The sequence below is a fragment of the Capra hircus genome, chromosome 11 (genome assembly GCF_001704415.2).
Source record: "Capra hircus breed San Clemente chromosome 11, ASM170441v1, whole genome shotgun sequence".
Lineage (NCBI taxonomy): Eukaryota > Metazoa > Chordata > Mammalia > Artiodactyla > Bovidae > Capra > Capra hircus.
Window position 1 is genome coordinate 5,447,082 of NC_030818.1, and position 27,334 is coordinate 5,474,415.

Genomic DNA, 27,334 nt, shown 5'->3' on the forward strand with positions numbered 1-27,334 from the left:
ATAGAAATAAATGCATTTAAAGTACATAGCACATTTATTCCCAGTAGTAAACATTACAGAAGACATAAACTTTCATTATTATTGTTTACTTTTTATTGCATACCTAAGATGCTGTTCAAATAGTGAAAGATACAGTGCTTTCAGAAGGCTTATGCATTGGTGACTAAGGTAGCTGAATATTTTTGTTGGGGTTTTTCCAAATTTTTCTAGTTCTCCTTTTTGTTTCTATAAATGACCTTAAGGAAAGTATTATTATGTAGTCTGTATAACAGCAGGGTACTTCCTAAAATAGCAATTCTCAGAATGTGATCTGTGGACTCCTGAAAGTCTCCAAGATCCTTTCCGGGGATCTACAATATCAAAACTACTTTCAAAATAATATGAGAACGCTAGATGTCTTCACTATTTTTTTTAACATTTTCAAAATTGAAGTATAGTTCACTTATAAGGTTGTCTTAGTTTCAGGTGTATGGTAAAGTGATTCTGTTTTTTATATATATATATATATATGTTCTTTTTCAGATTCTTTTCCATTATAGGCTATTATAAGATATTGAATGTAGTTCTCTGTGCTATGCAGTAGTAGATCCTTGTTATTTATCTATTTTATGTATGTGCTCAGTTGCTCAGTCATGTCCGACTCTTTTGCTTTCCCATGGACTGTAGCTGGCCAGGCTCCTCTGTCCATTGGATTTTCCAGGCAAGAATACTGGAATGGGATGCCATTTCCGCCTCCATTTTATGTATAGTAGTTTGTTAATCCCAATTTCCTAATTTATGCCTCCACTGCTATCCCCTTTGATAACCAGAAGTTTGTTTTCTATGTCTGTGAGTCTATTTCTGTTTTTTTTTTTAATTTTACATCAGAGTATAGTTGATTAACAATATTGTGTTAGTTCAGGTGTACAGCAAAGTAATTCATTTATATATATATGTATCTATTCTTTTTCAAATTATTTTCCCATTTAGATTATTACATAATATTGTTAGCAGAATTAATAGCAGAGTTCCCTATGCTATACAGCAGATCCTTGCTGGCTATCCACTGTAAATACAGCAGTATGTACATGTCAATTTCAAACTCCCTATCTCTTGCCACCACCCTTCCTCCTACCATAAGTTCCTTCTCTAAGTCTGTGAGTTTATTTCTGCTTTGAAAATAAGTTCATTTATATCATTTTTTAAGACTCCACATCTAAGTGATATATATTTGTCTTTTTCTGACTTACTTCACTTAATATGATAATCTCTAGGTCCATCCATGTCACTGGAAATGGCATTATTTTATTCTTTTTAATGGCTGAGTAATATTCCACTGTATATACGTATGTGTGTGTGTGTGTATCACATCATCTTTGTCCATTCCTCTATTGATAGACATTTATGTTGCTTCTATATCTAGCTGTCTTCACTGTTTAGACATTTGCTCTGATGGCACAAAAGGAGTGGTGGGTAAAACTGATGATACTAGCATGAACCCAGGCAGTGGTGCACAGCTGAGCTGTCCGTCATCGTGCTCCTCCCCATCGTGCACATGCAGTAAAAACAAGCATGCAAACGAAAATCGCCTCTGAGGACTGGAGCAGCTCTCCTTTTTGGGATGCGATGATAAGTGCACAGGAGCACTCCCAGGGATGGGGATTGTCTGGAACCAAAGCTCTGGGGCCGTGATTTGCAGTTTGGAACACTAAGCTGCTTTTTTTCATTGAACACCAATTTTTTTTTCATTTGCCAAGGTTAGACAGGTTATTCAACAAAAATCAATTCTACTCAAATTCAGCGAAGGTCTCATTGCCTTTCTGCAACTTCCACAATTGTCACTACTCTAGTTCACATACAGGTTATGCGTTTGGAATTTAACATCTCAAATGCTGTCCCCTGGAACATTTCTTGAGTGTGATCATAATTTGCAGTAAAGTTTTAGTTAATATTACTTCATTTGGTCCCCTAAATATCCCAGATTCATGTCCTCCTGTATTCTCTTTAAATTGCGAATTTGGTTCATGGTTATGATTGTGCTAGCCAAGTAGCTGATAATGTATACATCCACTTCTATTTGACTTTAAATAGTTTAGAACTGATCAGACCTTGACAGTTTCAAGGACCAATTGTTTCCTGGTTCTAGGGGGACAATCTGAAATGCTAAATATTTTAGGAGGGTAACTGAGGGCAGCTTCTTGAGTCAGCTTACTTTTAGTTATCCAACTACTGAACCAGAGTGAAGTAAAGTGAAAGTCGCTCAGTCGTGTCCAACTCTTTGTGACCCCATGGACTACATAGTCCATGGCTGAACACCATTTTTACTTGAAGGAAGAACTGACAGACAAGCCATCATTCCACAGGCTTGAGGTTTGGCAGGCATTTTCTCTAAAATGAATGAAATGAACCTGTCACTGCAAGGAAAATAACCAGTAGTATTTGTTGCCAATGACAAAATTCAGGCTTTCAAGTGAAAATTCAAACTTTGGGAAAACCTGTATCTGCCGCTATGAGTTTGACAGCCTCCCAATACTTGAAGATTTTTCGGATGAAATCAGTGGTGATGTTGACAGCCATTATTATTATTTTTGTACTGTAGACTGATAGACCAATTGTGGCACAGTAAGAAATGTATATTTGGCCTTTTCCCTGGTTCTTGAAAGAGATTCTAAGACCTTTGAAATTTCTCAAATAATAGGGGTGATAAAGCATCTTTTTTTCGAATATTTGGCCTTTGTTCTGGTTCTTGACACAAATATCTTAAATTCTTTGAAATTTCCTGGTTGATTGTTGATCAGTCGCTAAGTCATGTCCAACTCTTTGCTACCCCATGCACTACAGTATGCCAGGCTCCCTTGTCCTTCATTATCTCCTGAAGTTTGCTCAGATTCATGTCCATTGAGTCAGTGATATTATTTAACCACCTCATCTTCTGCTGCCCTCTTCCCCTTTTGCCTTCAGTCTTTCCCAGCATCAGGGTCTTTTCCAGTGATTTGGCTCTTCAGATCAAGTGGCCAAAGTTTTGGAGCTTCAGCTTCAGCATCAGTCCTTCCAATGAATATTCAGGGTTGATTTCCTTTAGGATTGACTGCAGTGTTCTTCAGAGAAGGCAATGGCACCCTACTCCAGTATTCTTGCCTGGAAAATCCCATGGATGGAGGAGCCTAGTGGGTTACAGTCCATGGGGTCGCTAAGAGTCGGACACGACTGAGGTTTGGCAGGCTTTCACTGTTCACTTTCATGCATTGGAGAAGGAAATGGCAACCCACTCCAGTGTTCTTGCCTGGAGAATCCCAGGGACGGGGGAGCCTGGTGGACTGCCGTCTATGGGGTTGCACAGAGGCGGACATGACTGAAATGACTTAACACCAGCAGCAGCAGCAGCAGCAGCAATGGGAGCAGCTTTGTTAAACCTGTGGAGTCTGATGGTAACTCTGGGTGGCGTCATAATAGAATTGTACAACATTCCATTGGGGTCTGGAGAATCTAAGAGTTGGTGGTTAGAAAACACGCCAAGGCTGATGAATTTTAATGCAAGAGTACAAAAAGTCATTGATAGGAACTTGAGTTCTATGTTGTACCAAACTTTAAGAAACTACCACTTGCTGAATTGGGGTGTAGTATTAAAGAAAAACACCAAAAAATATCTGGAAAGATTATTGAACTACTTCCTCCTTTTCTACTTATTTGCATGAGGAAGGATTTTCTTCTTATTCTTTGGCCAAAATAACATTGCAACAGGTTGACTGCAGAAGTGTATGAATCCAGTTGTCTTCTACTGAGCACTATGTTAAAGAGATTTGCAAAAAGGAGAAACCTATATGCAGGCCAGGAAGCAACAGTTAGAACTGGACATGGAACAACAGACTGGTTCCAAATAGGAAAAGGAGTACATCAAGGCTGTATATTGTCACCCTGCTTATTTAACTTATATGCAGAGTACATCATGAGAAACGCTGAGCTGGAAGAAGCACAGGCTGCAATCAAGATTGCCAGGAGAAATATTAATAACCTCAGATATGCAGATGACACCACCCTTATGGCAGAAAGTGAAGAGGAACTAAAAAGCCTCTTGATGAAAGTGAAAGAGGAGAATGAAAAAGTTGGCTTAAATACTCAACATTAAGAAAATGAAGATCATGGCATCTGGTCCCATCACTTCATGGCAAATAGATGGGGAAACAGTGGAAACAGTGGCTGACTTTACTTTTTTGGAGCTCCAAAATCACTGCAGATGGTGACTGCAGCCATGAAATTAAAAGATGCTTACTCCTTGGAAGGAAAGTTATGACCAACCTAGATGGCATATTCAAAAGCAGAGACACTACTTTGCCAACAAAGTTCCGTCTAATCAAGGCTATGGTTTTTCCAGTAGTCATGTATGGATGTGAAAGTTGGACTGTGAAGAAAGCTGAGTGCTGAAGAATTGATGCTTTTGAACTGTGGTGTTGGAGAAGACTCTTGAGAGTCCCTTGGACTGCAAGGAGATCCAACCAGTCCATTCTAAAGGAGATTGGTCCTGGGTGTTCTTTGGAAGGAATGATGCTAAAGCTGAAACTCCAATACTTTTGGCCACCTCATGTGAAGAGTTGACTCATTGGAAAAGACTCTGATCTGGGAGGGATTGGGGGCAGGTGGAGAAGGGGACGGCAGAGGATGAGATGGCTGGATGGCATCACCAACTCGATGGGCATGAATTTGAGTGAACTCCAAGAGTTGGTGATGGACAGGGAGGCCTGGCATGCTGCAGTTCATGGGGTCGCAAAGAGCTGGACACAACTGAGAGACTGAACCGAACTGAAACAATGCTAAAGTTTTCTTTTGGAAAATGCAGTTATTTTTCCTTAAAAAAATATGTTATTATGGTAACATACAATGCTAATATCATTATTTTCAAGTCAATTAATAAGAAAATGTTTTAAATTTGTCAGTTTCAATTACTAATATTGTCTGCGTGTATGCATGTGTGTGAAGTTCCTTCAGTCATGTCCAACTCTGTGCGATCCTATGGAGCCTGCCAGGCTCCTCTGTCCTTGGGATTCTCTAGGCAAGAATACTGGAGTGGTTTGCCATTTCCTTTACAGTTCAGGTTGACAAAAGCTCTTTGTGTTTCTTGATCATTTTAAGAGTACAAAATTATCCTTGGACCAAAATGTTTGAGAACTGCCATTCTAAAAGAAACCCTCATTCTTAAAAGAAAAGTATACCAGATCCTCTTACCCTCCACAGTCATCAAGGGTGCATCTTTAAAGTGAAGGCTGGAGGATTGACGAAGTTAACCATTGGCCAAAACCTATTTCTCTCTGAACCAAACTAGTGGAATAATCAAATAGATACATTTAGAGAAAACCAGATGCCTCTTACAGGGGGTATGGGTTATGTGGAGAGCCATCATCCTGTAAGAGTAGGAATTTGCCAGTTCCTCTAAGCATTCTGTGGTATTGAGATTTCATAAATTTCTCTCCAGTTCTTCATTTTTGGTAGGCATGTACGGACTTGGAGTTCTTCAGTGCTGGGTGCCAGAAGTTGACATTGTTTTCTTTCTTGCCTCTTTCCCACTCCTAACTATGCCACAGCGAGGCCCCTGCCTTCCCCATGTTAGCCAGGGCAGGAGACAGTTCTCATATTACTGCCCTCCTCTTTCTGACCTCAGTATATACAGTGGACACTAGCCCCTAATGGACACCAGCCCCTCGCAGGCTTCCTTAGAGTTTCTTTAAAATAAAGTGGGTTTGGGGCTTCCCTGGTGGCTCAGTGGTAAAGAATCCGCCTGCCAATGCAGGAGATAAAGGAGATGTGTGTTCTATCCCTGGGTGGGGAAGATTCCTTGAAGGAAGAAATGGCAACCCACTCCAGTATTCTTACCTGGGAAATCCCATGCACAGAGGAGCTGGTGGGCTACAGTCCACAGGGTCACAAAGACTTGGACACAACTGAATGACTGAACACGTACCATGAACACAACCGGAAGCCTTTTTAAAAGGATGCCTCAATGGGGTTGACACGGACTCAGGACCTAGATGTATACCTTCTGAGAAGTATAGTGGTGTCAGATATCACAGCTGGGTAGTTATAACTGCAATAATTCTGTGGCTGTCTCACAGTAGAAAACTGAGTCACTCCGTGAACTGGTCAGCGGACTTTCCAAAAAGAAAATTACTCAGATGAGGAGAGAAGGAATACATGTGTAGTTCCAGCCCTGTTTTACTTCCAGTGAACCAATTGCTTTCTCCGTAGTGTCCCTATGCCTCAGTGCTCCCGTGGTATCACGATGGGTAATAAAAACACAGACTCCTGCAGAGGAGCACCGCTCCATGGTATTAAAATATGGCCTTGGGATGAAAAGAAATGAGCTTGTGACATCTGACTAATAGGGAGATGAAGCGCTATGCGAATTATTCATAGTGGGTCATAAAATGGAAAGGCTAGGGTGCCCACGGAGCAGGGCAGCCAGCAGTGCTCAGGGGCTGTTTGTATTCTGCTTCTCGAAATGACAAATTCTAGTCATCTGAGCCTTCTCGAAACTTCCCATCCACTAGGGCTGGTTAAATTAGTGCATGCATGATGTTTTTACACATGTGGGTGGCTGTGCACAGATCACACGGATGCTAGCAGCTATGATGGAGCCAGATCAGGGCACAGATCACTCGAGACATTCCATGTGGTTTCCAGGGAGTCCTGTGTTATCTGTTTATTTTTGGTATAAGATTTGTCTTTGTCTGTACTTTTACAGAATCAATATAACAATACCTTTGTGTTGTCTGTACTTTTACAGAATCGATACAACAATACCTTTGTGTGTCCTGAATCCAAAATGGGCTGTGAATGAGGTACTGAGTAAACAAAGGAAATCATCTACTTTTTAAAATTTAATTTATGTATTAGTTTTTTTGGGGATAGGGGTTTCCCTGATGGCTCAGATGGTAAAGAATCTCCCTGCAATGTGGGAGACCCAGATTCAATCCCTGGGTCAGGAAGATCCCCTGGAGGAGGGAATGGCTTCCCATTTCATTATTCTTGCCTAGAGAATCCCATGGATGGAGGAACCTGGTGGGCTGGAGTCCATGGGGTTGCAAAGAGTTGGACACGACTTAAATATCTTCAGTTCAGTCACTCAGTTGTGTCCAACTCTTTGCGACCCCATGAACCGCAGCACGCCAAGCCTTCCTGTCCATCACCAACTCCCAGAGTCCACCCAAACCCATGTCCATCGAGTCGGGGATGCCATCCAACCATCTCATCCTCTGTCATCCCCCTCTCCTCCTGCCCTCAATCTTTCCCAGCATCAGGGTCTTTTGCAAAGAGTCAGCTCTTCACATCAGTTGGCCAAAGTATTGGAGTTTCAGCTTCAACATCAGTCCTTCCAATGAACACCCAGGACTGATCTCCTTCAGAATGGACTGGTTGGATCTCCTTGCAGTCCAAGGGACTGTCAAGAGTCTTCTCCAACACCACGGTTCAAAAGTGCCAATTCTTCAGCGCTCAGCTTTCTTTATAGTCCAACTCTCACATCCATACGTGACTACTGGAAAAACCACAGCCTTGACTAGACAGACCTTTGTTGACAAAATAATGTCCTGCTTTTTAATATGCTGTCTAGGTTAGTCATAACTTTCCTTCCAAGGAGTAAGTGTCTTTTAATTTCATGGCTGCAGTGATTTTGCAGATGACTTAGCACACACTTATTTTTTTGGTTGCACTTGCAGGCTTTCTCTAGTTTTGGTGAGCAGGGGTGGTTCTCTAGTGGTTGTGTGTGGGGTTTTCATTGTGGTGGCTTTTCTTGTTGCAGAGCACAGGCTGTAGGGCATGGGGGCTCACTTGCTGCTTGGCATGTGAAATTTTACCGGACCATGAATCGAATCTGTGTCCCCTATATTGGAAGGCAGATTCTTAACCACTAGACCACCAAGGAAGTCTCAGAAATCATCCACTTTTGTTTGAACTGAGGTTCTTAACCTGTGGCCCCTGAACCCATAGGAAGAACATCTCAAACTCAGAGGGTAGCAGAGGCCTCTGAGAAGCGGGTTTTCAGTGTCAAGTCCCGTGTGCCGCACCTGGCAATCCTGATTCTCAGGGTGCAGAACAGGGCCCATGAACCTGCATTTTTCATGCACACCCTGGGTGTTTTTGAAACATATGGTCTGGGGGCTGCATTCAGAAGAATCCTCTCCTGAGGATGGGTGGGTGTTGTGGTGAGGGTTCATGAAAAAGGACTATAGCATAGAAAACAAATTGTGGTTACCAAAGGGGAAAGGGTGGGGATAAACTGGGAATTTGAAATTAACAGATACAAAGTACTGCATAGAAAAGAGATAAACAAGGTCCTACTGTATAGCACGGGGAACCATATTCAATATCCAGTGATAAATCACAATGGGAAAAAAATGAATAAGAATATATCTATATATATGTATATATATATATATAACTGAGTCACTTTGTTGCATACCTGAAGCACTGTAAATCAACTATACTTCAATTAAAAAATAAAATAAAACAGACACACACACACACACACAAGGCAAATGGATAACAAATTGTGCTAGGTCCACATAGGGGAATGGTGGTGGTTTAGTCACTAAGTTGTGTCCGACTCTGCATCCCCGTGGACTGTATACTGCCAGACTCTTCTGCCATGAGATTTCCCGGGCAAGAATACTGGAGTTGGTCGCCATTTCCTTCTCGCAACACAAATGAATACTGTTCAGCAGTAAAAAGAATGAACCCCTGATACACCCAACAAGGATAATGCTAAACAGAAGAAGTCAGATGCAAATAGCATGTCAAGTATGATTCCATTTATGTGAAATTCTAGATTAGATAGAACTAAGCTACAGTGACTGACAGATCAGTGGTTTCCCAGGGCTTGGACTTGGTGTGGGGACCAACTGCAAAGTCAAATGAGGAAAATTTTGGGGGTGATGAAAATGTTTCAGATTCTGATTTTAATGCTGGCTGTTTGGGTGTGTTTAGTTGCTCAAAATTCCTGGAAGGATACATTTAATATGGGTGCATTTTATTATATGTAAATTTTAACTTGATAAAGATAAAGGGTGGAAAATACCACATGCCTGAACTTCTGAAATGCTCTGAAAACTGGGCATCCACATGTGTCTGTGCGTTTTTCAGAGATGAGAATGCACAGCATCCCTCACATACCAAGAGACATCTGTGTCCCTTCAGGAGTTACAATCCCTGATGGCACATGGTCCCTATGAAACTAATGATTGTAACATCTTATGGTGAACCCAAATGAAGTTTTTGGCCAACTCAATAAAGCACAAGACACTCGTTTCCAGCTATATCCCTGGCCCCTCCATTTGCATCCTCAGCAGGCCTGTAACCAGCCCATCAACCGACCGCCCTCCCTCCAAGCCCACATCCCAGTCTCAGTCAGGGCTGCCGCTCTGCTCTCCACTGAAGACCTCACTCCCTGAAGGCCTCTCAGCTCCTTCCTTTCCTTCAGCCTCCAAACACACCTAACTCCCGTCAGTTCTCCAGTTCAGATGTCTGAATGCGCCAGCTCCTCTCCATCCCTGGTAACACTCTCACGGGTGTGGTCCTCACTATTCTTCACCTGAAGATGACACCACCTTCAGATCCCAATATCCTGCCTTGTGACCGTGAGAATGTCCTGATTCTTACATAATACATCCCACTCCTGATTGGCACAGCAGGCTCTTCAAGTGCAGCGCAGCCTCCCATGCCAACCTGGTTGCTAATCAGTGTGCTCCTCTGCCTTCTCACTTCCCTTCCTTCAAGAGGAGGCCAGATTCCACCATCAGATGATGCCCAGCAAGTGGTGGGCAGCTACATTTGCAAATGGAGAGAGTAAGCAGATAAAAATGACATTACTTGTTGACCACTCTCTCTACAAGTCTGCAGACTGATAACCTGTTTCCACTGAACCCTTCATTCTGCTTCCCCATCATCTTTTATATTAAAGATTTTATTTTCTATTTTATTTAATATCTATTTATTTATTATTCTTGGCTGTGCTGGGTCTTTGTTGCTGGAAACAGGCTTTCTCTAGTTGCAGTGAGTAGGGTCTACTCTTTGTTGTGATGCATGGGCTTTTCACTGCGGTGGCTTCTCTGGTTGGGGAGCACAGGTTCTGGGCACATGGGCTCCAGGAGCTGCAGCATGCAGGCTCAGTAGTTATGGCCCCCGGGCTCTAGAGTGCAGGCTCAATTGTTGTGGCACAGAGGCTTAGTTGCTCCAAGGCACGTTGGATCTTTCTGAACCAGGGACCAAACCCGTGTCTCCTGCAGTGGCAAATTCTTATCCACTGTACTTCCAGGGAAGTCCCTCCCCATCATCTTCGACACAGTCCTGACGACCTCTCCAAAGATGCCATGGCTCTCTCTCCTCCCACTCTAGCTATCAGCCTTGCTTCTGTCCCCAACCTTTGAGAGCACCAAACTTCACTTTTCTCTGATGCTTTCTCACCTTCATACCTTTTACACTGCCCTTACCTGCCTGCTCTGCTCCACAAACTCCACTTGTCTTTTAAACCCGTGTCAAAGCCAGCTCCACTGTACAGCCTTCTCTATTTTGGGTTTTGTCCAAGAGCAATTTCCAATCAATTATTTACTCTGTTTCTAATATAGCATTTTATATGTGTGTGTGCATGTTACACGTGTATGTTAGGTTTAATTAATTAATTCTCTGAAATTTATTTTAAATGATAGTCTGAAAAAGGGAATTTTTTCCCAATGGATAGCCAGTTGCCCTAACCACTGTTTACTGAGTAGTTCATTATTTTTACACTGACTTGAAATACCACCTTGACTCTTTGTTAAATTGGTCTGGGACTTCCCTGGCAGTCCAGAGGTTAAGATTCTGCACTGCCAATGTTGGGGATGGTGCAGATTTGATCTCTGGTCAGGGAACTAAGATCCCACAAATTGGGAGAAAATATTTGTAACATATATAATAAAAATTTTTTAAAAAACTGATCTGGATCGCAGACATTCTGACTGGTGTGAAGTGGTACCTCATTGTGGTTTTGATTTGCATTTCTCTAATAATGAGTGATGTTGAGCATCTTTTAAATGTCCATCAGCAGATGAATGGGTAAGAAAGCTGTGGTACATATACACAATGGAGTATTACTCAGCTGTTAAAAAGAATACATTTGAATCAGTTCTGATGAGATGGATGAAACTGGAGCCGATTATACAGAGTGAAGTAAGCCAGAAAGAAAAACACCAATACAGTATACTAACACATATATATGGAATTTAGAAAGATGGCAATGACGACCCTGTATGCAAGACAGCAAAAAAGACACAGATGTGTATAACAGACTTTTGGACTCAGAGGGAGAGGGAGAGGATGGGATGATTTGGGAGAATGGCATTGTAACATGTATACTATCATGTAAGAATCGAATCGCCAGTCTATGTCCGACGCAGGATACAGCATGCTTGGGGCTGGTGCACGGCGATGACCCAGAGGGATGTTATGGGGAGGGAGGTGGGTGGGGGGTTCATGTTTGGGAACGCATGTACACCCGTGGTGGATTCATGTCAATGTATGGCAAAACCAATACAGTATTGTAAAGTAAAATAAAGTAAATATATATATATATATATATAGAAGACAAACAAACAAAACAAACAAAAAAAAAACTGATCTGCTTCCATGCTCTCTTTCCATTGATCTATTTGCCTGTTCATGGATCATTACAAAATGACTACTATAACATAATTACCATTGCTTTATAGTACTTTTTCACATTAACAAAGTATAGTTCTTTTATAAAGGAATTTCTTGCATATTCCTGAATATTTTCTTTCCCAATTTAATTTCCAGAATCAGTATTAAGATTCTATGAAAAGTAATTTTAGAAATTTAATAAGAATTGTGCTGACTTTATAGATTAATTTGCAAGCAGTTGAACCTTTAACAACATTGAGTGTTGTCAAGGATCATGATGTACCTTTTTATTTCTTCACATATTCTTTTATATCCTTCAGTAAAGTTCTGTACATTTATTTTCTCATACACTCCATATTTATTTTTTCATTTAGTTCTCAGTATTTTACAGATATTTAAGCTAGTCACATTTTCTAATAAATATTTTTCAGTTTGTTTCCACATAAGTCTAAGAAACAAACACATTTTCTTTCTAAGGAAAGAAAATTATTCCTGAAAATAGTTTTCTTTAACTCTGGCTGTTTCAGTAAACTCTTATTAATTCTGATAATTTGCCAATTGATTCTTTTGGATTGGGGGGGGGTAGATAATCACATCATTTTAAATATGAGAGGTTCCATTTTTTGCTTCAATTTCATTATTTAATTATTGGGTTTCCATGATGGCTCAGAAGTAAAGAATCCAGCTGCAATGCAGGAGACACAAGAGACACAGGTTTGATCCCTGAGTGGGGAAGATCCCCTGGAAGAGGAAATGGCAATCCACTCCAATATCTTGCCTAGGAAATCCCACGGACAGAGAAGCTTCGTGGGCTATAATCTGTGGGGTCACAAACAGTTGGACACAACTGAGCACACATGCATTTATTATTATTTTTTGTTTGTACTGAACTGGCTAAAAATCTCTCTCTTTCTGTCAGTTGGTTTGGACTGTCATAACAGAAGATCACAGACTGGGTGGCTTAAACAATGGAAATTAATTTTCTCCCAGTTTGGAGACTGGAAGTCTGAGATCAAGGTTCCAGCAAGGTTGTTTCTGACAAGACGTTTCTCCTCTGCTTGCAGACAGGGCCTTCGTCCCGTGTCCTTATCCAGCCTTTTCTCTGTGAGCACATAGCAGGGGAGGGGACAGCATGCTAGTGTTCTTTCTTCTTATAAAGAACACCAGTCTTATTGGCTTAGGGCTCCATCCTTATACCTCACTTAACCTTAGTTAGCTCCTTAAAGTTGGACTGTGAAGAAGGCTGAGCGCTGAAGAATTGATGCTTTTGAGCTGTGGTGTTGGAAAAGACTCCTGACAGTCCCTTGGACTGCAAGGAGATCCAACCAGTCCATTCTGAAGGAGATCAGCCCTGGGATTTCTTTGGAAGGAATGATGCTAAAGCTGAAACTCCAGTACTTTGGCCACCTCATGTGAAGAGTTGACTCATTGGAAAAGACTCTGATGCTGGGAGGGATTGGGGGCAGGAGGAGAAGGGGACGACCGAGGATGAGATGGCTGGATGGCATCACTGACTCGATGGACGTGAGTCTGAGTGAACTCCAGGAGTTGGTGCTGGACAGGGAGGCCTGGAGTGCTGTGATTCATGGGGTCGCAAAGAGTCGGACATGACTGAGCGACTGAACTGAACTGAACTGAAGTTCCTTAAAAGCTGTTTTCAAATTAAGTCAACTTGAGGGGTCAAGGCTTGAACACAATTCAGTCTACACCAATGTTTTGAATAATATCAATGCAGAATTTTTCTCAGTTTTTCCTTTTCCCATTTCTGATTTATTATTAAAAATAATTTTTCATCCTGAATATGAGAAACAATGAATTCAAAATATGCAAAGGAAACAAATTTGATACAAGTCAGTTATTATCCTATAGGTTTATTTGAAAAATGTATGTCTGTGCATAGAGCACCCAGTTGTCTGGTAGACACAGACCAGATGTTTGAAAAGTAATTGTTGACTGACGCTTTATAGAACTTTGCTTTTATAGAATTTATGGAACACAAATCTTTGCTATTATGTGTGTGTTTTGTGTCTATAATGTCCATAAGCTGTTGTATTCAATACAATACAGATAAGAGGTTTATGTTCAAAAAGCAATCATTCATTTTTTTTTTCATTCAGTAGACTTGCTGTTCAACTGTATTTTAATACAAAAGACATCTTCTCTCTGTGGTGTTTAAAGACCTTGGTTATTCTCCTTGAACCAAAGTGGTAAATACTGTAATAAACAGAAATCTATATTTTTTATTGGATTAAAAAAGTAGGCAAATATTATGGCTATAGTTTATAATTCCACTTTGTTACGAATTAGAATTTTTTTGACAAAATATCACATTTTAAGTCATAAATAAATAGTTCCTGCTGAGCAACTTCCACCAAAACTTACTCTCCGAATTCTTAAAAGCAAAAGTTAAAGATATGCATGGTGAAAAAAATCCTCAAGCTATTTCATATCTGCCATGTATGTTACACTTTTCGCAAGCTTGCTGATTTCATTCTTCTTCTATCTCATATCCAACCTCAAGGAGGCTCTTTTTAGAAAAATATAACACATGGGCTAAAATCCCACACTTTTAGTGACAGGTACCTTGAGTCCAAATCCCTGGTTTGCATCCCTGATGGCTTAGTGATCTTGGCAAGTTCCTTACTCTCTCCCAGCCTCAATTTCTCCATTCATAAAATTAGGAAAGAGACACATTCTTAACGGGTTTCCTGCAAGATTGCATAAAATAACCTATATGATATCCCAAATGAAAGCTCAATAGATGAAGTAATTTTTCTATTATTATTAAACACTGTCATAATTTCTTTAATACTGATTTAATTTTAAATACTTAACTTGTTCGTAGAAACGAATCTGGAGAAACCTTAAGAAGTCTAATTTCCAACCATACTTAATTTTTGAAAAACCCTAATTGAACTTCTGAGTTACTTGTAACGTTATATCCAGGACTACAAATTTTGTTCACAGATGCACCAAAGACTATGAAACATCCTTTGTTAATGGTGGAAAATAAACATCTTCTTACAAAATAAAACTTCATCATTCAAAAGTTTATAGATTTATGCCCAGTGCTTTGATTTTTAAAAAAGAGAAAAAGCCTTTTTTTTTTTTTGAGTCAGAAATGTTTCTCAAACCACTATAGAATAGCAATTATGACTCTCCACTTTTTATTTTCATTGCTGGTTTGAAAAGATGACTCTACAATGCCTACATACACCAGGAAGATATTATTCTACAAATAAGGGCCCAGCATGACATTTATGAGAAAGCCAGTCCTCCTGCGCAAAGCTGATTTGTGCTCAGCCCATGCGCTCCAGGGCATTGCAAATAAAGGTACCTTCTCCACCCGGCTGGTCAGACAGAGGGTGAAGGGTTGTCTTTGCCGGTGGAATTTCAGGAAATGCTCAGCTCCTGTCCCAGCAGAACACGTCTGTGGCCAGCAAAAAGAATCTGGACTTTGAAGATGAAATGTCTTGCCCAGTTCCCATCCATCTTGGCCATCTATTGCTTCTGCCTGCTACAAATTCCTTCCTCAGGTAAGGGGACCTCTTCCAGGAGACCCCAGCTGGTCTGAGCTCTAAGGAAGACTGGGACAGAACCTTGATCCTTCAAGGCACTTCTGGAAGGAGTCTAGCTTGATCTCCTCACCCACCCTCTAGAAATGGCTTCCATCAGAGAGGAGGGACAAAGCTAGATGTCACTGCCTTTTACCTAAGAAGGTTACTTTCCCATGTGGAACCGCCTTTAAACAGCTCTTGCCCTGGGGCTGGCCCCAGGATGTGCCACTGAAACTGTGAGGAATATGAGCCAGGGGGCAACTCCAGCGTGTTAGTCATGTGTGGTCTTAGAACTCTGAAGACATGAGAGCGGAGATGGTAATACTGAGCTTACAGTCCCAAAGACTGAAGACTGGGGTACAGCTGGAGAGGGGCAGTGTAGAAGTGAACACAGGAAGAAGGAGTCTTTTCATAGTCTTTCCTCTGGATTGGACCGGAGTGTTGGGAGGGGTGGTGGAGGGGAAGTAGGGTGGGGGCAGCGTCCCAAGAAGCGCCTGTCTTCCAAGGCTTGGGCGCTGTCCGAGGTGCTGACGGGACTCGGGAGGTCGCGTCAACAACTGAGAATCAGTGTGTTTGTAGGGAACAAGGGTTAGGCATGGGGTTTGTAGTCAAAATTTCTTACTCATCTCCAGGTAACTCGCTATATGATACAGGAAGCAGTAGAAGCTCCTGTTGGAAACACATTTATTTAAAAATTTTAGATTTTTCCATTAGAATTTTGGCTTAAGGAGTAGAATATCTGTGAAAATATATTCAACCAGAAAATACATTTCAAATAGCATATTTGTTTTTCTGTGTTCTGCGGTGTAATCACAAAGGCTGGGTGTTGCAAGGCACCATGGAATTCATCTAGTTTAGCCCCTCAGAAGAGCAGGGATCACCTCTATGGTTTCCCTATTTGATTACTTTCAGAGACACTCAGCTCACTACCAGACCAAGTCAGCCAGTATCTGCCTCCCCTGGTTTCCAAAAGCACCTTATTAATATTACAATGTCTTATTACCTTTTATTTATCTGCTTACATATTTATATCCACCTCCCTCTTTTTATAATTTAATTTTCTGTTCCCTGAGGATGGGGTCCTTATGATCTTTATCATCGTATTGTTAACACAGAAACTCTTAATAAATCCTTAGGGGATTGTTTTGAATTACTTTGCATTTTTTAATACCTCCAGTCGTCAAAAACTTTTTTGCATCAATCTGCAATATGACCACATGTACTTTCTAACCATTAGCCTTAGTTCTGCCCTTGGGGGATATACAGAATAAGACTAATATTTCTTATGACAGTTCTCAAAATAGTTGAAGGCAGTGAACACAGGCTTCGTAATTTTTCTCTTGATGAAAGAAACCTACACTCAATTCCATCAGCTCACCACATATTCTATCATTTCAGGTAAGACTTCAGGTACCTTTCTAGGTTGGAACAGTATTATTTGCGTACAGCATTATTTTCTTGGCTTATAGTGAGACTGCAGAGAGCAAAAAATCACTGAATATTTTAAAAAATACTACTCTTGAGCTAGATATTCCCTGTTTCAGATTTTAAAAATCTGAATTGGGCATCTCATATTTATCCCATTTAATTTCATTTTGTTAGTTTTGATCTATCCTGCAGCTGATTCTTTCAGTTGCAGTGTTAACTATTTTTTCAAGTGTTGTGTTGTATGCAAATGAGATGAAGACTTCATTTAGGTCAGGTAAAATTTGACAGGCAGAGGGTTCAGGTACATGCCAGTAGCAACTTTCCTCATAATCCTACCCCTGAAGTGTCTGATGAGGCAGAGAGACAAATGGCCATATTTCTTTAAAGTTCCAAGACTAACTCTGTTGCACATACTAATTTTTTTAAAACGATGACTGCATTTTATTAATGTAATTAGGAGAAAGATAAAAAACAAAGTAGAAATGTATTGTAGTGGTAAATACAAGGTTTTGAGGAGGTTGCTTTTTAAATTAATTTTTGTTGGAGTATAGCTGATTTGCAATGTTGTGTTAGTTCCTGCTGTACAGCAAAGTGAATCAGCTGTATGTATACATATATCTCCTCTTATTGACACCATTTCTTGATATCCTGTCCTTACACATTCCGTCTAAATACAAATTGAGCTATTACCTAGGTGTTTTTTCTCTTCTTTCCTGACTTGCTAACTCTTGGTAAATATGAAAAACCATGCAATTTTAAGTTAATTTTGGCACAAGCCTGAGATTTGCTAGTGGTAGGTAGAAGTGTGTTTTCTTTGTCAGCCCTTTTAACACCATCATATTAATAGAATCACTGTATGTTTTTCATGGAAAAGATTTAAAAGTTAATGTTACTACCTCTTTTTTCCTAATGGAGATTTTTATGATTTCTCACAATAGGATTTCCTCAACCTTTCGCTGATGCTTCAGATGGCCTGGATATTGTGAAGTTTGAGGTACACCATTGTTCAGTAATGTGAGATTTTTATTTAGCCTTAACCTTGAAAATATCATGTGGACAATGTTCGCTCAAAACTATTTTCAGATCAAACTATTTTCAGATCAGATTCTTGGCTACAGCAGAAACTCCCTGTTGTCATTTTCATGGCCTCGTTTAAATTATCTTAGGAGTTGTGTTGAAATTCATGGCTGCTGTGGGAGAAGATAAAGGTTCATAAAGGAAACAACTTTAGAATTTAATTTTAATTCTATTGATTAAGGAATTTGTACTTATCTTTGATTTGTTTTCCTCATTTTTTTTTAGCGGATGGCATATTGGGCAAGTCTTTCTAGACAACCTAAGGTAAAAAAATTGATGCACGTAAGATAAGTCTTATATTTATAACAGTGCACCTGTTTATGCTGTAATCAATATCTGTAAATAAGCACTCTTTTGCAACCTACAGAATTCTGTGTGTATGTATTGTGTGTATAAAAATATTGTTTTAGGAAATAACAAGTGAATCTCCTAAATAGAAATGACCATAAAATATTGGTAGTTCATCTGCATTCTTACAATTATCATAGTCACATATACATATCGTACACATAATCACAGGCTGAGCTGCGCTTAGTCACTCAGTCGTGTCCTACTTTGTGACCCCATGGACTCTAGCCCACCAGTCTCCTCTGTCCATGGGATTCTCTAGGCAAGAATACCGGAGTGGGTTGCCATGCCCTCCTCCAGGGGAATCATTCCAACCCAGGGATCAAACTCAGGTCTCCCACATTGCAGGCCGATTTTTTACCATATAAGCCACCAGGGAAGCTGAAGAATACTGGAGTGGGTAGCCTATCCCTCCTCCTGGGGATTTTCCCGACCCAGGAATTGAACCAGGGTCTCCTGCATTGCAGGTGGATTCTTCACCAGCTGAGCTACCTGGGAAGCTCACATAATCACATATATACGTATAATTGCATACTATGTGGGGATACAGTACTGATCCCAATGGACAGAATTACTTGCTTTCATGGAACTTATATTCTAGTTGGGGAAACAGTCTATAATATAGATAACTAAAATCAAAAAACCATATTTTTTCTCTAAAAAGAAAAGAATAAAGCAAGGAAAGTACATATGATCTTGAGAGCTGGCATTCATCACCTAGAAAATCATCTTCAAAAAATGTTTTGACTTGGAAAGTAACGGTATAAAGTTGATAAACATGGTAACAAAAATATTGTTTACCTGATATGTGTCCAGAACATGCACACACACACACACACACACACATATACACCACACATACACAATACACACACACTTCTTGAACAGATGCTCACAAAGAGACCAGGAGTTGTTAAAGCAGTAGGCTGGTTTAGAAATGGCGATGGTAAGGAAGTAGAGAGTTAGTGTCCACTGAGCCTCTGCTGTTAATGGTTTAGGGTCATTTGTGTGTGTGTGTCCATATGCATGTGTGTGCGTGTACACGCATACCGCACAGAGAAAGAGAATTATGTAAGTATTGGTTACTGAAGAAAGTCTCCACAAAGTTTGTAGGAAGATCTACTCACAGCAACAAAATCAAAGTGTTCCTGACAACTTTCGTTCCTGTCTTGTTTGAAGTTTGAGCTGATTCAACAAGGTTTATAAATGAGATGCGATCAGTCGGTATTATAAATGAGATGAGACCAATAGTAACCAGATATTTGCAAGACCATCCACAGTACATCTTCGAGTAGGATGTGCTGCCAGTACAGCTTTTCCTGCGCTGTCATCCATGCAGACAGAACAAAATGATGCTCTAACAAGGATTTGGAAATTAAAAGCTGGATTTTCTGAAAAAAAAAAAAATGTGAAGATTCATGTAGAGAGATTTTGGGGGGGGAGTTGGGCTATATGAACCAACCCTCAAAACACTGAACTCTAGCATATTCCCAGGAGCAAATTAAAAGTTGCAACCATTATTTTATCCCACCTCTTAGTCAGATGGCTATCTGGGAATTGATTAGGGTATTGCTTCAACGCATTATAGAGTATGTTTTCCCTGAAGATCAAGAGAGTAAAACAAGATTAAGTTTTAAAGTAATGTTATTGCTGGCAAATTTCCTTTTTGCAAGATTCCACATCCACTACAGCCTTATTAAGGTGGTAAAATGATTTCCTTTTAGACTGCCAATTTATTTCATAATGTTCAGGTACGTCAAGAAGGTACCTGCTGTAATTTCTACTGGAAACCTGCCCTAGTGAAATTCTATGTGACATCCTCACTATTCTCTTTTCAGGATAATCAAGACATATACAAAAGGGTGAGTACTACCAGCCCAGTAACAAATTATGCCAATTACTACACTTTTGGCAAGTGACACTTAGAATTAAAATCAATCTTTTTTTTCCTTCTTATTTAGTTTTTATTTCACTACTCCAGAACTCGGGAGCCGATGCATCCAGTTAAAACAGGGGTCAGTATTTTATCATAATCATCTTTCTGTAAAAGTCACTTTCCTCTGCCTGCCTTTGTCCCTTTTCACTTAATATAGGCAGATAGGGATTTCCCTGGTGGTCTTGTGGCTAAGACTTTGCCTATCAATGTAGGGGGTGCAGGTTCGAACCCTGGTCAGGGAACTATGATCCCACATGCCTTGGGGCCAAAAAACCCCAAACCCAAAACAGAAGCAATATTGTAACAAATTCAATAAAGACTTTAAAAAATGGTTCACATCAAAAAATTCTTTAGTATATTCAGATAAATAGAAAAACAGGGGGCTTACAGACACTCTTGGTGCTTTTTTCCAAGGACTACAAGGATCATCTCTCTCCCTCTCTGGGGAAGGGGCCAGGGAGGTTGACAGATCTGAAAAGCTAGAGAACTCATTACAGAAAAGGAAAAATGAGTGAGAAATCACTTTTTATTATGCACTCAAACAGAGGGACAAGAAGAGCCTGGGAAAGGCTGAACTCTATTTACATTGCTCATAATTACCTTTTCTTTTTAAATTTTGGAAAACTACTTTGTGAAGTGTAAAGTGGAATATTCCCAACAGTCATCCACGGGGGTCTTTTATCCCTGTCACCGTGTAATACGTGCTGTGGGAATTAAAAGCATCACCTCTAATTTTCTTATTATACTTTTGAGTTATCCTCAGGGAGAGATTGTTGAATTTCTGCAGGGTATGATTTGGAGAATATTGGGAAAATCATAGAATAGAATTTTTACTAGAATTTCAATCCAGTTATAATGATTGAAATTATACTCTTAGAAAGTTGCTTATTTATTTAATCAAGACTTTCCAAGTCTTCAGGAAGATCCTTAAAAACAAACACACAAACAAACATACAGATACCAAGCGAAATGTTTTTTTCCTTAGAGGCAAGGACTCAAGTAGTACAGATTTAGTCATGGGGATCAGGTAAGGAGGGGGATATCGTCAAGACAGGCCATGGGCCCTGCAAGTGCAGCAATGTCAGTGATGGAAGGGGGCTTCCCTGGCAGTCCAGTGGTGAAGACCTTGCCTTCCAGCGCAGGGGGTGCACGTTCAGTCCCTGGTTGGGGAGCTAAGATCTTACATCCTCACAGCCAAAAACCCAAAGCATAAAACAGGAGCAATATTGTAACAAATTCAATAAGGGCTTTAAAAATGGTTCACATCAAAAAATCTTTAAAAAAGTAAAAATGGGCTGGAAAAGGTAAATTCCATGCCCGTGATGCAAGTTAACCTTTGTTGTTGCTCTTCAGTCACTAAGTCGTGTCTGACTCTTCTCTTTTGCGACCCCATGGTCTGTAGGCTCCTCTGTCCATGGGACTTCCCAGGCAAGGATACTGGAAGGGATTGTGATTTCCTTCTTCAGGGGATCTTCCCAACCCAGGGGTCAAACCCACGTCTCCTGCATTGGCAGGTGGATTCTTTACCACTGTGCCACCGGGGAAACAAAAATTAAGTTTTACTCTAAGCCAAAATGCCTGGGGAGAATTCACAGGACTAGATAAGGTAGGCTGTGTATGTCTGAGTGTGTGCTGGGCAGTCACAGAAGAGACATTCAGGGAAATAAGATGCGCTGGGTGGTGGTGATGAATGGCACCTTTTAGCCTTGTCCCTTAGAGGAGGAGAGCACACCTGGAGAGCCAGAGAGGATCTTCACAGAGATGCTTCTGTGAGATAAAGTACTCCACACTAGGACAAATGCTTGGGGTTAATGCAGACACAAGTCTGATTTCCCTTAAGGGAATATTTTTTAAGTGATGTGTTGGAATGAAATGTGTGAGCCAGGCAAGCTATTCTTTATTGATATCATAAAACTTCAGGCTTAGGCTTGGAAACGGATCTTACTCTGAAAATTAAACCCATTTGTAAGAGGGTGAGCAGACAGGATTGCGCATAGCCCTGGGCTCCATCCTGGCACTATCTGACCCTCACCGCCTCTTTGCCAGTTTCCTCCTGTGCACCCTCTAATGCGTCTGGCAGCCAAGCTTGCTGATCGAAGGATGAAGACATTTTGGCGGCGCGTATGTACTTTTTCCTTCCACCATACTGTTAATACCGCTGAAAGTTCACTTCGCCGTGGTGAATGCCTTTCGTCGCCTTGGGTGGTGCTCGCTGGCATTTTCTCCTTGTACAGTCTTCACACAGTGGCTGCAGGGCTGGGGTCAGGGAGGGGCTGTGGTCCAGCTTTGTGACCATCTCCTCATCTGTGCTCTTCATCCTTTTCCATTTTAGTTTTTATGCCATTTTTTTCACTTTCCCTGCCCCTTCTTATTCTTCCTCATGACATAGACACCTGCCCTGGTCATACACACTGCTTCCCATTGTCCCACCTGCTCCTTTATTTTTATCTCAGAGCTTTGTTTCCTTTGTTTTTTAAAAAAAAATTTTTCATTTATTTATATTTGGCCACTCTGAGTCTTTAGGTGCAATATCAGAGCTTTGTTTCTTAAAAAAAAATCTCTGATACTAACACAACATTGTAAATCAGCTATGCACTAATATGAAATAAAAAATTAAATTTCAAAAATGAATCATTTTGATTAAAATTTAAGTTTAGCTATGACTGGTTTCAATAATGGGCTTCCCAGCTGGCACTAGTGGTAAAGAACCCACCTGCCAATGCACAAGACGCAAGAGACTTGGGTTTGATCCCTGGGTCAGGAAGATCCCCTGGAGAAGGGAATGGCAACCCACTCCAGTATTTTTCCCTGGAGAATCCCATGGACAGAGGAACCTGGTGGGCTATAGTCCATAGGGTCGCAAAGAGTCAGACACGACTGAAGCAACTTAGCATTGCATTGCGGTTTCAGTAATAGCTGAACCTGTTGAAAAGGTCCATCAAGGTTTTGTTGCATGAGACCAAAACAAAGAAACACAATTTTTGGACAATGTGAGTCCAAGTAAGATGACCAACTCATTGCAGTTGGCCCAGGACATTCTTAGGTTTAGCTCTGAAAACGCCAAGACCCCAGAAAATTGCTCACTTCCTGAGAAGCCAGTTGGTCACCCTGAGCACAGGCCATCACAGTCTATCTGCTCAGATGCTGACAGCAGGCTTCCAGCTTGAGTCAGCCTCCACCACGGGCCAGATTTACTGGCACAGATGAGCTGAAAACACTGAAATTGTTTATCCTTGAAAAATATGCCTAAGCCAGGAGTCAATTTCAAGTGGAAGCTGTTGGGAAGAACAAGCAAGTTTAACATTGTCCTAGACCTTAAGGCAACTCAATCAAGCAAACATACTCATCATCCAGAATATGAAATTGTAACTGTCTCCAAGGTTAGCTGTCTCCTCGAATGACGTTTTTGCATCTGACTTCTGGTTATCTTAGAATGGAACCAGGGAGGGGCCAGGTCACAGCACCACTGCAAGCCAGGGAGCAGGGGGTGAGTTTCCTATTAAATTAACCCGGTCCTCATTCCTTTACAGGATTCCAGGGCCACTGCAGTGGATTTTACCAAAAAGGTAGGTAAACCTTACGGTGAACACCACCCCCAAAAAGAAAGATCTGCATCTCCTAGAGATGGGGGAATGCTTGCAGGCTCTTTGGACCACTTCTGCAAAGAACTGGCCTCACACTATGCTCTGGAATTCTCTGAGCATCCAATTTGGGGTTTCCCTGGGCTTGTCCTGGAGCGGAAAGAAACCAAGGAGCCGTGCTGCTGGATGGTACTATTTCATGTCAGTTCTTACAGGTGAGTCATGTGGGGCCATTTGCTCCTGGAGATTTGAGTTCTGGCTCAGGGGCCCACAGGCCAGTTGTGCAAATCTGGGGAGGGATCCTGCAGGTGTCATGAACCCCATGTATCAATGCCTGTGATTCTTCTAGTTGACCATGAACCATGAGAACCTGGGACCTTGTTAAAATGCAAATGGCTGGGCCCCAATCCCAGAGAATCAGTGGGCACCTGAGGTTTGGCATTTCTAACAAGTTCCCAGGTGTCGCTGATGCTTTGTGTCTGGGGACCACAGTTTGAAAACTACTGCCATAGACATCTTTGAAAGACCTTTGGCACAGCCTGATTGGGTAACAGTTTGTGTTTTTATCTCTCAGGATTACACTGCCACCTTGGGAAGACCGTTTTTCCTTTTCAGGGTAAAGCATGTTTCTTCTTTTTTTCACCCTGGTTCCATTCTACCTCCCCAATTATGGAGCTATTACTGAATGAGCCCAGCCAGGGCCCCATGGGGAACTGGTGAACCACTGACAGAACTTTCTCACCCTTAGGGCGTGAGTCATCACTTGGAAAGGCAAAGGTCCAGCAGGACACAGGCTGAGCACAGGAGGGCTCTGGGAGGAGCTCAGGGGTGGGAGGCAGGAGCTATGTTGATGGACAGATGTGGGGACCAACCATAGTTGGAGTCCATTTTCCCTAGCACAAAGGTCCAGAAAACTTGGCCCTCTCCCAGGAATAGAAGTCTACTGGTCCTTCTCCCGTTGGGACTTGAAGCCTCTTGCAAAAGTCACATATGATGTTTTAGTTCTTGATCTACCACTCACTAGCTGTTTCACCCCTTAGATCTTCAGTGTTTGCATCAGAAAAACGTGTGAGTCAGACTAAGCGTATGCTCCTCCATCTTCGGGGTCACTGGTGCTAAGAGATGCTCTGCAAAGGTCAAATATGGTCAAAACCACTGCACCTGACACTCCAAAGTTTACAGAGCGCACTTCCACGTCCTCAGAAAACAAGCTCTTTGATGTGGCTCAATCGTGCATTTCCAAACTTTCTTAGCCGCAGAAATTCTTCCCACCTCCACGACACCCCAAGTACACCTTCTACACCTGCATGGCCTGTTGGTGGCTGTTCTCTGGAAAGTGCTTGCAGAAACAGTTGGTCTGGGTCTGATGGTGTCTCTAGCGTGAGAAGTCTCGTGATGAATGGTTTGGGGATGGTCCTGCCATATAAACAGAGGCTGCGGGATGGAGTGGTGGGGTGGGAGACAGTGTCAGGAATGTAGGAACAGCAGGGGTCCCGGGGCACTGTCCAGAGGACCCACAGACCCACTCCCAAGCTGAGTGCCCAAGGAAGCTGCTAACACCCCATTTAGGGGAACAGAAACTTAGGGTAGCAGAGAAAGAATCTGGAACCAAGAATCAGATTCCAGGCAGTTTGGTCTCAGCACTGTAAGCGGCTCCGTTTTTTGTTTGTTTGTTTTTCAGCCAAGGAATGGAAGAAACCTTGACTTTGACACCTGGTAGGATTGTCCAAGGTCAGCCTCTCTGCGACTCTTCTCCAAATAAACGTTTTATGCCAGACATGGGGGAGTGAGAGGCAGCCAGAGGGGTGATAGTTCCAAAAAGCTGGGACCATGTGGAACCCCTAAGGACCTCTGCTCCCTCCCTTTCATGCTCTCAGCATCACAGAGACCCCACTGCAACCTGGCATTGTCCCAAACAAGGCAGTCTTTGCAGGTGCTCTGTCTCCAGCAGCCGCTGTGAGGAGACAGAGCTCTTGTGACTTCTCAGTGGGCCCTTGTGATGAGGCAAATCCGCATATCTGGCATGCTTGGTGGGGACGAGTTTTCTATAGTGGGGGCATTTCTGACTACAGCCAGGTCAGACTATTCCCTCCATTCAGTTATGCTCGGAGACCCCAAGGTGAAATCTCAGGGGATTTCTCGGCTTCAGGTCTGTGATGGTGTTGGGGGAGTCTGCAAGAAGGCAACTCTGGACCTTCTCTGTCTCTTACAATGATGCAGTTCCAGGAACACGAGGCTGCTGTCCTTCAGGGGCGCCCCAGCCTCCCACCTGGAGCACAGCCTGGACCAGCCAGCAGTGACTGAGGCCCTGGCAGGCCAGAGTGTCTGAGAGCTCTGTCCAGATGCTGAGGAGCACGCTACCCCGGCCGCACAGAGGGAGCTGGTCCCTGAGGCCATCCCCCTCACACTGACCTAGTGGCCTGATCAGTTACAGCAATAACACATCGCATGAGTCCTGGTTCTGGGCCTTTATGGCATGTCCAGTGAGGCATTTTTAAATACAGTGTATGATAACATGCCCCTCTGCTTCATCTCCATTCTGATAATGATTCTATCTGACCTGTATATTTTTCCTTTTTCTTTTCAGAATTCAGTGGCAAAGGCCGAGTCTGGATCAGGCAATCGAGCGATTGTTTTGAACAAACGTCAAATTTCTTTCTGTGAGCACTACTTAAAGAGAATGCTCTTGCCGCTCTATTCACTAGAATGTTCAATTATGTAAAAAATAAAGTAGCATTGACATGACACTTTCATTTCTTATTGGAAAGTGTTGGGGGAGGAATTGGATATATTTTTAAAGTGTATGTGTGTTAGTCGCTCAGTTGTGTCCAACTCTTTCTGACCCCATGAACTGTAGCCAACCAGGCTCCTCTGCCCATGGGATTTTCCAGGCAAGAATGCTGGAGTGGGTTGCCATTTCCTTCTCCAGGGAAATTCTTCCCGACCCAGGAATCGAACTTGGGTGTCCTGCATTGCAGGCAGATTCTTTACTCTGAGCCACCGGGGAAGCTTTAAGATACATATGTTTAAAATGTGCTGGATTTGGTATCGTTTAGCATGTCTTGACGACCTTGTTATTATTGAGAATTGAGAGCACAGGCTTGGGAGCATCTGATTGGTTTCAGATCCTGACTCCACCTTTTAGTTGGAGGACTGCGGGTTGGTCACTTTCATGATAAAATGGGGCTGGTAATTACAGCATCTTCACATCATTTTTGTGATGACTGGGTAGATAGTCCATATAAGGGGCTTAGAGTGGTGGTTCCCAGTGAGCACTCAGGGAGTGTTGGCTCTAGTTACACTTTGGAGATGAGTTTTGTTATACAAATGGTACCAAAGGGACTTGCCCTAATGAGAACTGCTCCTATACTGCTGACTAGGGGCTCAAAGTCACAGCATCAAGCTAACACATACTAACTCCAACATGATCCAGTAATCCCACTCTGGGCGTTTGTTCTTGCTCAGTCACTCAGTCGTGTCCACCTCTTTGTGATCTTATGGCGTATATCCAGACAAAACTATAATCTGAAAGGTTACATGCACCTCTATGCTCATGGCAGCCCTATTTACAATAGCCAAGACATGGAGACAATCTAAATATCCACTGACAGAGGAATGGACTCAGAGGGTGTTGTGTGCACACACAAGGGAATATTACTCAGCCATAAAAAGAATGAAATAATGCCGTTTGCAGCAACACAGATAGACCTAGAAATTATTATACTAAGCAAAATAAGTCAGAAAGAGAAAGATAAGAATCATATGCT

General features: G+C 41.8%; 1 protein-coding gene across 1 annotated transcript; it reads left to right on the forward strand.

Annotated features, from left to right (window-relative positions):
• NMS (neuromedin S) lies at positions 15,003–26,312 on the forward strand. The gene is made up of 10 exons (XM_005686290.2): positions 15,003–15,176; positions 17,564–17,619; positions 17,928–17,966; positions 19,889–19,912; positions 20,012–20,065; positions 22,033–22,107; positions 23,517–23,552; positions 24,142–24,183; positions 25,249–25,298; positions 26,155–26,312. Exons 1-9 carry the CDS (start codon positions 15,041–15,043, stop codon positions 25,285–25,287), a joined length of 501 nt encoding a protein of 166 aa, XP_005686347.2. The 5' UTR covers positions 15,003–15,040; the 3' UTR covers positions 25,288–25,298; positions 26,155–26,312.